This window comes from Artemia sp. Qi Xiang Cuo, chromosome 11 (genome assembly GCF_049724085.1).
Source record: "Artemia sp. Qi Xiang Cuo chromosome 11, ASM4972408v1, whole genome shotgun sequence".
NCBI lineage: Eukaryota > Metazoa > Arthropoda > Branchiopoda > Anostraca > Artemiidae > Artemia > Artemia sp. Qi Xiang Cuo.
This window is the reverse complement of record NC_142804.1, coordinates 41,093,098-41,105,553: the sequence shown is the minus strand read 5'-3', so window position 1 is coordinate 41,105,553 and position 12,456 is coordinate 41,093,098. Positions and strand designations below refer to the sequence as shown.

The window sequence follows — 12,456 nt, the reverse complement described above, 5'->3', positions numbered from 1 at the left end:
TCTTAGACGAATCATCTTGTAATAAAAAGAAAAGGAAAAAAACGAAAAAAAACAAAACACTGTCTTATTGTATTTCTCTGATTTTGAACTGAATCTTTCAGAATCAATTCTGACCAAGTTGCTTCTTACACTTTTTTCATTGTGCTTTTTCGCCATAGCACTAGATCTATACAGTCAAGTTTGTACAGTTAGAAGGACATTTTATAAACGTAAGGATTAATGCAAAAAAATTACTTGTGTGGGGGTCCGTCTTTGCTATTATAGGGGGATTCGTGCACTCTTTAGCAGTTGGCCTCTTAGTGGGTCTTAGTAGTTGGTTTCTCTTTTAGCAAACTATTGATGAATATTCAACACGTGTGGGTCAGCAAGCCATAGTTCTAGTCGCTACTCCAGGTACAACGCAGAATAATTATAAAGTCTTCGGAGCAAAACCACTCGAAGATGTAGTAAGTACTTTTTTTTTTAGTCTGGGTAAGTTCATTTCATACACTTTGCAAAAACGGTGCCTCAATCTGTTAAAACGGTTTCTTAACCTTGAAAAAAGTTTATTTGCTTTCTCTTTCTTTTTGAGTAGGAAAGAATTTAGCCGGTCGGTCGCCGCACGCTTATAAACCATTCCTTTCTCGAAGAAGACGTTCCAAATTAACAACAAATATGATGGGGGTCCTGTTGTAAACCTAATCAAAATGATGTCAATTATCCTTTAACCATGGGTCAGAAATCATTTCTGTCCTGCAAAATGCCCTTGTCTTTATGACATAGCCTACCCCATTTCGATATCCGATATCCTACAATTAATGTTAACACTGTACCATTATTAATCAAAAGGGTTTTTGCAGGCTCAGATAACTTCTTATGAAGTTATCAGTCCCAAACCTGTTGTTGGATTAACTCTTGCTGTTACTACAACCACTAAATCATTATCATTCTGTCATTGTTTGCTCAGACCCAGAGACTTTCTTATGAAATTTCAAATCTACCACCTAAACTGTTGCTGACATTGCTGTTGTTGTTCCTACACCGAGTGCATCATTTGAATTCCATGATGATTTTTAAAGGCTCAAAAACCGCCTTATGAAATTCCAAATGTAGCACCAAAATGGCTGCTGGACTGTTGCCGTCGCTTCACCGATTACATCATTTTTACCCCATTACTGTTTTTACAGACTCAGACACCTTTATATGGAATTTCAAGTCAAGCACCTAAGTGTTTTAATAGCTTCTGAAAAAGAGTGAAAGGAGTATTTTTGCCTCAGTGAAATTAGGAATGTTTTTGCCCCAGGACTGTCACTGCGAACCGTAGAATCGCAAAATGTATTGATCAGCATTGATCAGCAAAATGTATGAACATGATTGATCAATCCCTGTGGCCCACAGTTTACAGTGATTATCCCAGTGATTGAAAATTAAAAAAAAACTGTCCCAACTCCAGAAGTAAACGCCTTAGCATCGTGTAATCGGATAATTCGTAGACTAGAACTTCGATGATTTTTTCAACTGATTAGCACACTTGCAAGTAGGAACTACCAACAATTAAACTGCACCTAAGTCGGAGGGGGGAGTGGCAAAGCAAATCCTCCAGGATCTAACGCTTTCGAGAGTATAATGGGGCGATTTGTCTTTGCTCAGAGCTCTTGTAGCAATCCTTTTTATGACCACGCAATGGATTTTTATTAAAAAAAAAATTATCGAGTTCATACTAAGGGGTCTGTGTTTTGACTTCTATATTGCAAAACCTGCCAACTACGGCAGAGATGGAGTTTAGTAGAAGTCCCTGGAAGTAAGGGTTGCTGAAGCCTGAAAAAGTGAATTTTATGTCCAAATTTCCCAAATTTAGTTTGAGGTCCTTCAGATCGATATGGAAGAACGATTTTAATCCCGAACCTTCTTTTATTTCCAAGAATACATTTGGACTAAGTGAGTAATGGAACGCAAAAAGGTGATTGCTCTCTTCTTGTTGTAGCAATTTTTTGATTGTAAAAATAAAGATCATATTCATACTCTTGTTATCACCAGGGGGGTTAAGGGGGAGGGGGTTCCCATGAGCAATATTTGGATTATGATCCCCCCCCCCAATACATTGGATAATGTATGTTTGCTTTAAGCCTAACTTACTGACGTCACTCTTGTATTTCATTTGAATTTTTATTTATTTGAGCAATGCAAAATAGACTAATCATTATAGTAAATCTAAATACAGCTAGAATTCAATTGAAATTTTTCACCTGATAACATGCGAAGTTAAGTTGACTTGGCAGCTATCCCTGAGACTGCTTTTGGATGAAGGATCCAGCAATGCTGAATGTAATTTCACTTGGCTCTGAGATTTCCATGCACGTGAGGTTGCTCTACTCTGGATAAATATAGAAACAAGTCGCTTCCCATTTGTGTATTTTAATCAGAAACTTGTTGGGAAATTTTCAAATTGAGCAGATTGTGCCATCTCAGCAATGGTATTGAGCTGAGCTATACTTTTGGAAATCGAACATAAATACACCTGACGCCTACTTGAAATATAAATAATTTTGGAAACACCATAATAAAAACAATATTTATTACAAAATAAAACAAATAAAAACAAAATATAAAAAAACAAAATAAACATTGAAATAATAAAATTCAAGAAAATTGTTTTAGTTTGATGAAAATTAAGTTCTTTCATTTTTTCCGAGCTGAGCGCAAGATTTTATTGTTTCTGAGCTTTCGCTAAAGCTCCTGAGTAATTCTCTTGGAAAAATCAAATGGAACACAGCTTTCTCAGTCAAAAGCTTAGACTGACAATTTTATTTACTTTTTTTGCCTAAGAAATTTTCTCAGGAAAAAAGCATAAAGGACGGCTATATTCAAATTCAAAATTTCAAGGGGGTCGGAACATTCCGTCTTGATCCCCACCACTCTTTAATTAATCAAACTCTCTTTTTGGGTGCTGATAATGTTAGCTACCGCGTGGGCAATACTCAAATTGTTTACATTCTGGCTTGAAGGGTACGTTCGTAATGCGGGGCTCCCACGGCATCAATAAGGTTAATAAAGTTTTGTATGAAAGTGGGAACCATAAAGTTCGTCCCACTCACACAAGGATTTCACCTTTTTGACTACAGTAATTTTTCATAGAAAGTAACTGAAATAACGAGACATGGAGCTGTGAAAACTATATATAAGCATTTTTTTTTCCTTTTAATAATAAATGAAAATATTTTTGTGTAACCCTTATTCCTTTACCAAGCAAAATATTTGAACAAGTGTACATTATTATATATGTAGACACTAGTTTGTGTCTGGTCTATTTTATTTTTTTAACAAGTCTTCTGCTATTTACTAAACTTTGTGGACTTTCTTGAAAAAGCTAAATAAAGTTCAACCTTTTTCCGACAGCAATAAAGTCAACAAAGTTAAGGGAGGAAAACGGTTTATTAACTTTGTGAACAGCTTTATGAACTTTATTGATGCCGTGGGAGCCCTGCATAACTCAGCTGTGTCCAGTGACATAGAGAACAATCTATATCCTTGACCAGCAGTCTCTGGTGATTCATATTGGTAAGTCTCTGCTTTGTTAGGAGGAAGATGATTAAGAAGGAGTGTGGGGCTCAATTGAGTCTGAATTAGTTTTTAAACTTGGCTGTCCATTTGTAACTTAGTGGATAATTAAAGTGGTGGACTGCTTAGTTACATGGATAAATTGGTCATATACGGTGTGTTTGGAAAGTCAGTTCTTACAAAGAACATCACATTGGGACTGACCGATAAATGTCAAGTGCAGTATCTATATTTTTTCTGTCTTCGATTTATGTCATCTAGAGAGCAACGAGTGACTCCTGTTTGGGTTTGAAGAAAGGATTTACTGCTGCAAAATGAAAGAAAAATGGCATATTGACAGAGCTTTCTGCATGAATTTGCACCACGGGGCTCGTAATTAGGCACCACCATACCCTACCGAAAAAAGATTCAGTACACAATCAAAATGGTATCTCAGGAGAGGCGTTGACCCTAGGAGCATGGATATGGATAAATAAGAAAGATGGTTAGAAGTTCGTAAATTCAAACTAACATGGCCTTCATGAAGACATAAAGCCAAAGTCCTTCTGCCATAAAGCTCACAGTTGAACGGGTTCAAACCCCTACCACGACTAATTCGCAAATAGAGTGAAGTCACTACACTCCGCTAGAGTTCAACTTACAAACCAAAAATGTATTTTTTTCTTAAATAATAGAAGAAAAGTGCATTACATAAAAACTATTACAAGCTACGGCGGGAATTATCATAAAAATTTTTACATTTCAGGGCAGAGGTGGATCCACAAAAACGCTTTTTGAGTGAAGGGGAAGGGTGGTTATAATTCCTATGTTTATAAAAAATCGAAAATTGATATTGAACCAGTTTGTTCCTGCCTCTGTGTGTGTGTGTTTCTGAAGATTAGCAACGACTTAAATTTAGCAGAAAGAAAATTAGGCTATAATTTAGTTACAAAAGAGACAATTAAAACAAGCTATAGCAATAATTACGGTTTTTAAGCGAAATGATTTTTTTTGTGGTTTTCTATCTTCATGGTTTTAGATATAACCTTATCTCCACTTTTGAATTAGCCCTCAGTCAGTGAAATGTTTATATTTTTTACCCGCAAACTTAAATATTGTTATTGCCACTTATTATTCTTACTACGCAATTTTTGTGTAGGTCCAGATTCGCAGTGTAAAAAATTCAGAAGTAATTTGTGCCTTACATCCTAAGCAGTGCAATATAGTTGTCAGGCAGTGGCGCAATTTCGTCAAAATCCTGGGTGGGGGAGGGGGCAAAGTTAGAGCCAATTTTCGCAAATCGAGTCAAAACGACAGTGAAAACTGAAAAATGAGCCAAAGAAAACTGACCCGTTTCTGTGGATGCTTGAATTTTGCAGGCTTATCTTAGTTTTGACAAGATTTTTGAAGAAACTAAACTTCAGCTGGGGTTTAGAGGGGCAGTCCCCCCCTCCTGCTCCATAGCAAATTACGCCCCTGTTGTCGGGACTTTTGTTCTTATTTTTGCATCTTCTAGTCATCGAAAAATGGAAAGACATTCAACTCCCAAAAATATTTATTTTCAGCAAAGCACATCCATTCATGTTATTACGCGGTAATTCTAGCATGTCTATGCTACGATTTTGTACACCTGTTACAAGCTAAAAACATACTTTTTATTGACAACGCTTCGGTTTTAAATTTGGCGGTCTTTTCTTTGATTTCTGGCGCATGTTCAGAAAACGTTGCTAAAAATGTACACGCGCGAGCCTGGTCTGGCGTCTGGATAACAGAATATTGTTCAACAAATCATAGGAATGTCCTTTAATTGAACGCTGTTTATTTATAATGGCACAAGCACTCAATTGATTTAGGGTAAGAGATGCCCCTTATTGTATATCTTGGTTTTGAAAGACATGCTATTAAATGAATGTGTTAGTGCTATAGTTGTCCAAAAAAAAAAAAAAAATATGCCTGTATGATTACCTTTGTCGATAACACTTAGCCAATTACTAATCTTTAGTTCTGAAAACAATCGGATGACGTTATAGAGCGGGTACCTGAAGGCAGGTAAATATTTCTCATTTTACAGCCATCATGCTTCATTAAAGTGGTGACATATTTCAAAGCTATGGTAAATTTGGTCTGTTTTGTCTCACAGCTCGGATCGAGTTGAACTTTAATGTAAAATTTCTGAGGAGGAGGAGATAAGGGAGTTCTAATTTTTATTGGAGGAAGGGGGTGAATATTTTTTCTCCGGTCCTTACAAAAGACTATACGCCACTGCCTTTCGTTTTTTTATGTCTGTCGTCTGGCTAATTAAATGAAAAATGTTATGATAGTGGGAGGACGTTTAAGGATCTAGATTCTAGGCTGATATGTATGGATTTTATCTAAACGTCTTCCTCTCTTCATTTTCGACGCTGAACCACGGAATAAAGCTGAAGAAGACCCGCAAAAGTATACTAGGATCATATCAAGATTGACGTGCTAAGAAGCTAAATTGAGTAATTTCATTAGCTCTATTATGTAGTTGTGTAAAGCTGCTGTGTAAAGAAAGAGAAAAAACAGGGTACTTTCTTTTTTAAAGCGTGGTTTTGATTTGGATTTCCCAACCATCTGATGGAGAAAAATTCCAGAATTTATGTACAACCATAGTGGAAAATTCCAGAAAAAAAAACTATGAAAAAATCCGGAATTATGTGCGACCATACAAGGTGCGATCAAGTGAATTTCAATATGGACTTAGTCAAATTGGCCTCTAAAAGAACTATTTAACATTCGATTGCCATTTTTTTGCACTTAATCTTAAAGCTTAGCGTACATCCTTATGAACGTGCGAAGAGCTAAGAGCACAGATTACTGATGCTTACACAGAATTCTCACTCCCAGCAAAATACACGGGCCGAAGTGATCCTCAATTATATTGGCCATCTAGAACAAACTCGCCCGCCCGCGCTTCGATTGGATGACGTTCCGCCCGTGCAATGGTCATTGGATATCGTCCACCTTTAGGAAGGCAAATCAGCTGATCGGATGGCTTTTGAGGTTTGCAATAATGCTAAAGTGAGGTATCTTGTGAAACCTAATAGATAATCCCTGCTAAGAGTCAGTCAAGGCTTTGATGCTACTATCTAAAAAGAAAGACAAAAAGGAAACTTAATTGATGTGACTTATTGACAGCTCAGTTGCTAACACTGCCTTGTATTCTCGGATTTGGTTTTGTGTTTTGGATTAGGATAAAAGAGACGATATATGAGGATTTTCTGTATATTAAATGTCTTATTGCTTTTTATTCCGCTACACTTTTAAAATAATTCAATTTCAACAGCCCTTGTGTTTCAGGAGTCGTTCTTAAAGGATTGTGACTAAAAGTCAAACTTTAGAGTAAAGAGCGAGGGTTGAGAAATGTGCAGCCTCCTTCATATACGGAATAATTTCTGTTCATTTTAGGTTCTAATATTGGTCCTTATTCTCAGATAAAACAAATTGTTTCTTATTTGATTTCTAACCGTTCTTCAAATCAGTCCGGGAAATCCCCTTTTGTTCGAAATTTCCCCCGAATATTTTCCTTCTCGTGAAACAAAGTCTTCCCCTTTAAAAGTCTCTGCAGAAAATTCCTTCCCCCCCACCCAAACAAAATCCGTATACTTCCCAGTAACAAATACTATTTATGGACAATAGGCAAATTGCGTAACTTACAGCCCTTTCTCCAGCGCCTATGGGTAGTCATATCATCCTCAAAGGTATAGTTATTGGACCTTTCAACTATTCTGAATCAAATGGCTATCTCAAAATTTTGATCGGATGTTTTTGGGGAAAAAAGATACATCGGGGGAAGGCAAGTTGCCCTCCAATCTTTTTGGTCACTTCAAAAGGGCATTAGAAATTGTGATTTTCTTTAGAATGAGTCTGCTCCCGATCTGACCCCTGGAAAAAAAAAAAAATAAGCATCCGTGATCTTTGTTCTGGCCAAAAATACAAAATTCCACACTTTTGTAGATCAAGAGCTTGAAGGAGCTTGAAACCTCCACTGAAGGGATGTCTGATATGCTGGATCTGATGGTATGATTTTCATTAAGACCACTTGCATTTTTGGGGGTGCTTTCCCCCTTTTTCGGAAATCAGGCTACTTTCCTGAGGCTCACAGCTTTTGAATGGTGACATTAAACATAATGAATTTTACATATTTTGGAATCAGCATCAAAAGCCAGTTCCTTTGATATATCAATTTTTTCAAACTTCCGCTTTTTAAAGTTTTAGTTATTATTGAGCCGAGTCGCTCCCATCTTACAGTTCGAACTGTTAGATGCACCTTATTCACCTGTGTTTCTTACTAGACTGTTATGTCTTGGCACGTGTACATATATATATATATATATATATATATATATATATATATATATATATATATATATATATATATATATATATATATATATATATATATATATATATATATATCCATGTGTAGATATGAAAGACTAGCTGGACGTGCAGGTGTATGCCACTTGTATAGACAGATGATGATACTGAAGGGTTTTTTTTACTGTATACTGTAACGTATTCTTTTTCCAAATATGATACACATTTCATACCCCGCTTATAGGGTCTGAGCAAATACGTCACAAGCTTAGATCAGTTGCTGCCTGGCAAAAAACAGGTTTTTTCATAGGCATACTGTGATGTGTACATCAGAATTGCACATGCGCTAAGGCAGTGTATGAATCTTTGTGGTTTTAAATGTGTTTCAATTGTTTTTTTTAAGGGAAAGTATAGCCTTTGTCGATACTGTATATTCTCTCTTCTGTGCTTTTTTTTACAGTCGAATGTTTGAATACACTTTTGTTCGGTAACACTTCTAAGATAATAACCAAATTCTACGCGTAAACGGAAGCTGCATAAACAGATATCTGTCTAGATGTGATCGCTGCTTCAAGCTCTCGATGCGCTCATTGGACTTTGATAACTATACTTTATAACTACTTTTTAAGCTGCAAGGCTGCTGCCCTGGCGATAAATAGGATATCCCCTCTCCATATATATGGTCTGTTCGTCCAACAATGATATTGCAATAAAGTAGCTTCTTGGGTAATTGAATAAGTCGTACACATTTGAGATAGTTTTGAGAACTGATTGCTGACAAACGGACACATTCAAATCACCACCCAAAAACTACAGTGAACCAAAAAATTCCACTGATATCTTCATTAGATTAGGATATGAGAGGCTATTTAGGATCGACTAAACAAGTGTATTGTCTGTTATTTTACAAATGTTTTCCTTCTTCTATTAGTGATCTTTGTATGAATGGAGCACCGCAAGTAATTAACGAATCATTCATAAACAATCTGAAAACCGTCTTGTTTGGAGCGTTTCTTTCTTGTCTCCCGTTGCATGCCATAATTAGATTGACGTCATTGGATGAAAGAGTATTTAGAAAAATATTCGACGGTGTAGTTATATTGAGGTGTAGTATCAGCCTTTGGACTCTTCCCATTCAATAAAAATTTAATGTATCCAGACATCATTGTGAACTGAAACGCTTTCTGTCCAACTTTTCTTGCTAATGAATAGTTAGTTGTGAGACTTGTTTGGTTCATCAAATGATGCTCGCAATATAAAAAACCATTCGTAGGCTAATCACGCAAAGTCAGTGGTTGTACAAAAAATGGTTTTATTTAAGAAGTCCAGGAATATACAAAGTCCAGTATCAGAGTCACATAAGACTGTCACAAATAAATCTGAACATCTTCATAACAGATATGAAACTAGACTCTCCCTAAGACCGAGTCACACACAACTCAGAACTGTTATGAAAATAGACTAAAAATATCTAGGGTACACTGTGCTTATATATGAGAAAGGATTATTGCTCTAGATCTTGTAATCGACCTGTATACTTTATTGTGTATCCTGGGTCGATTACTTTATTGCAAAGAAAGTAGGTGAGAGCTGTAGCTCATACTGTTGACCCTAGCAACAAGACAATACAAATATGAATAATAAAGAAATATCTTTTTGGTAATGAAGTTCACAAAGTAAAGAGCCAATCAGTTTGAAAGTATCAAACTTCTTTGTTTAAAACATCCCAGTCTCCGACAATGTACTGTTCTGTGATTGTCCGTTTCATATTTCAATATGCAGTTTATTTAAAATTATTAGTGAGGATACATAATGACTTGAAAGTTATATTTGAATGACTTAATTCACTGGGATTCTCATTTATGAGTTCCCAAATTTTTGAGGCTAAATTGACCAAATTTTCTTGACAGGTTCCTTAGATCAATCTCCGGGAGAGGAATCGATATCACATCTCGTAATGTCGTCCATTAAAAAAAAAAAATATTCTGCGTTAATAATGGATGCTGAATGGTGATAACTCCTACGTTATTGCGAAAAGACATGGGTATAAAATGGAAGATTACGTTTGTATACTTACCTGATGAAAGTAAGGGACTTCTAAGATACTTCTAAGACCTCCTTCTAAGATAACTTATAAGATAAGGATTGGTCTAAAGAAATCCCACTCCCTTTGTGAAACTAGATAGTTTTAACCGCAAAAATCACCTTTTGTTGCATTTCCCCCTCCCATTCCACTCTGTTTTTTAAGGATAATTTTATCTAACTGATGATCACAAAAAAATAGAAAGGAGGGTCCTTAAAACGATTTTTTTTTTTAGATTCTAGTGCCCATATCAGGTACATAAAGAGATCATGCCTCAATTAATCTCCATTTTCCGTCATTTTATTCCACAGCGACAAGTTAGATCCACATTAGGCTAATATGATTTAAAAATAGAAACTATGAAATATCCGTTCTGTTTTAGGAATCGGAAAGCCTTCTAAAAATCTGCCAGTTTCTAAGGAACTTTCCCACCGGGTGGTGCCTTTCTATCATAAGCATATTACTGTGGAGTCTGTAGTTTACTTGGTAAAGACGCAAGGAAATGATCACATAAACGAAGTAAAAAAAAATGGCATCAAAACTTCAAACAAAAGAGAAACCACAGCAAATTTGAGGAGGCTTGCTCCCTCTACCCCTTCCCATCACCATTTACACTAATATCCATCTTGTATTCTACTGAAAGCTTAGTAGAATGTAACAGATATTGCTGGTTGATAATATTGCCTTTCAACGATTTCGAAATTTGCCTTTTTTGCTGTTTTTAGTCTTATGGAAAACTCTATTATAGCAAATACATATACATAAGAATATATATTATTGTAGCTTGATGAGGCTGCGATTGAAGAAACCACAGAAAGTTTGAGAGGGGGTTGCTCCTTCTAACTTTTCCCCTCATTCTTTACGCTAATATCCAACTTCTATTCTACTGAAAGCTTATTGGAATGTAACAAATATAACTGGTTGATAATATTTTCAACAATTTCGAGATTTGCCGTTTTTAATCTTATGGAAAACTGTGTTTATTAAAGCAAATACATATACATAAGCATATCTGTTGTCGCAGCCATTATGAGGTTGCGATTGAATACTACTTATTTCGGTTAAAGCTTAAATCAATCTTTAGAGTGAGGCATGAGGGGCGGTGGATCACCTTGTATTGTAATATGAGTTCTTCGTAAGTTAAACATCTCTCTTTACTCCGTTGTTGAAAAAGTCTCCTATTTTTTTCTTTAGCGTATTGATGACATTTTAGCGTATTAGCGTATTGTCATTTGGCAACTATTTTGTTAAAACTGTTTTACGTTCAATTGGATAAATATTGTTTCTTTTGTATTTTGCGTACCAAAAGAAATTCTTGGCTTCCCAGGTTCAGCATGCTTGCGAATTTCCCAAGCCTGGTTTAGTGTGCTATTTGAAAATAAGAATAATACTGATTTTTTCATCCAATTCAGTGAAAAAAAAAATGCGAGGTTTTTGGATTTAATTCAATATCAATTTAAAGGTCAAGAACCTAAAGGCTGTTATAATTCAAGAGTTGGAGACTGCCCTTGCGCAGCACGCCCCACCACCGATCCAAGAGGATCCTTCACTCCATGAATTACCGCCCCTAGTTATAGATGGTATTCCAACACCCGTAGAGCAGATGACACAAGCCCAACTAAGAGCTTTCATACCCTTGATGCTCAAATATTCCACAGGAAGGGGTAAACCTGGATGGGGAAAGGAGTCCACCAAACCCCCTTGGTGGCCAGCAGATGTCCCTTGGGCAAATGTGAGGATGGATGCAAGACTGGAAGATGACAAGCAAAAGGTATATATAAAATTCTAGTTGAAAACGTTTATTTAAAAAAAATGACCAAATCTGATGAATAGTTTCAATCTGTCTAATTTTAAGTGCAAGGAAAATGATTTACTGTGCACTTGAAACTAACACTGAGTACTGACAAAAACGAAAATGATACCGTTGTGTCCAAATTAAAAAAACAAACAAAATATATATCGCTAGGATCTATCTCTATGTATCTGAGACTTCCCAAAAATGGACTTTTCGCTTCTTGGGCGCCCTTAAATCATTTTTTCCAGTGTAGGGAATAGTCGGATGTGTTATCACTTCATAGGCTTATTAATTTAGAAAAAAAAACAGTTTCTCATACGCAAGTGAAGAGTGAAACTAAAACTTAAAGTGAGCAGAAATTGTTGTTTCCCAGTTTATGTAACATATATCTATAAAAGTATCTCAAACAAACCGACTTGTAATATTTTCCTGCATTTGTAGAATTCTGAATAACTAGCGCTTTACTTGAAAACATAAAAGCGAAGCCAAAAACAGGATGTTCTTGTAGGAGCAGAAAAGTTCCTAAGTAGCCAAAGAAAATAAAAGACTAATTTATAAAGGTATGAATAGTATGTTACCGACCATCATATCAATGAATTTATCATGCAATTCAAATTGTCTAAAAACCCATGCAAGCTGTGTCTAACGTTAGTTTTCTAGAATTCTACAAATATAGAGGAATGTCCCGAGTCGTTTAATTTGAGCTAATTTTGCAGAT

General features: G+C 35.9%; 1 protein-coding gene across 5 annotated transcripts in view; it reads left to right on the top strand.

Annotated features, from left to right (window-relative positions):
- Positions 1-12,456, top strand: part of LOC148946978 (DNA-binding protein Ewg-like) — a 191,810-nt gene that overhangs the window by 140,059 nt on the left and 39,295 nt on the right. For all 5 annotated transcript variants that reach the window (XM_089096782.1, XM_089096781.1, XM_089096784.1 and 2 more), the window contains exons 4-5: positions 330-446; positions 11,406-11,714. In XM_089096782.1, the coding sequence (XP_088952908.1) occupies positions 330-446; positions 11,406-11,714 (426 nt within the window). The remainder of the gene's footprint in view (positions 1-329; positions 447-11,405; positions 11,715-12,456) is intronic.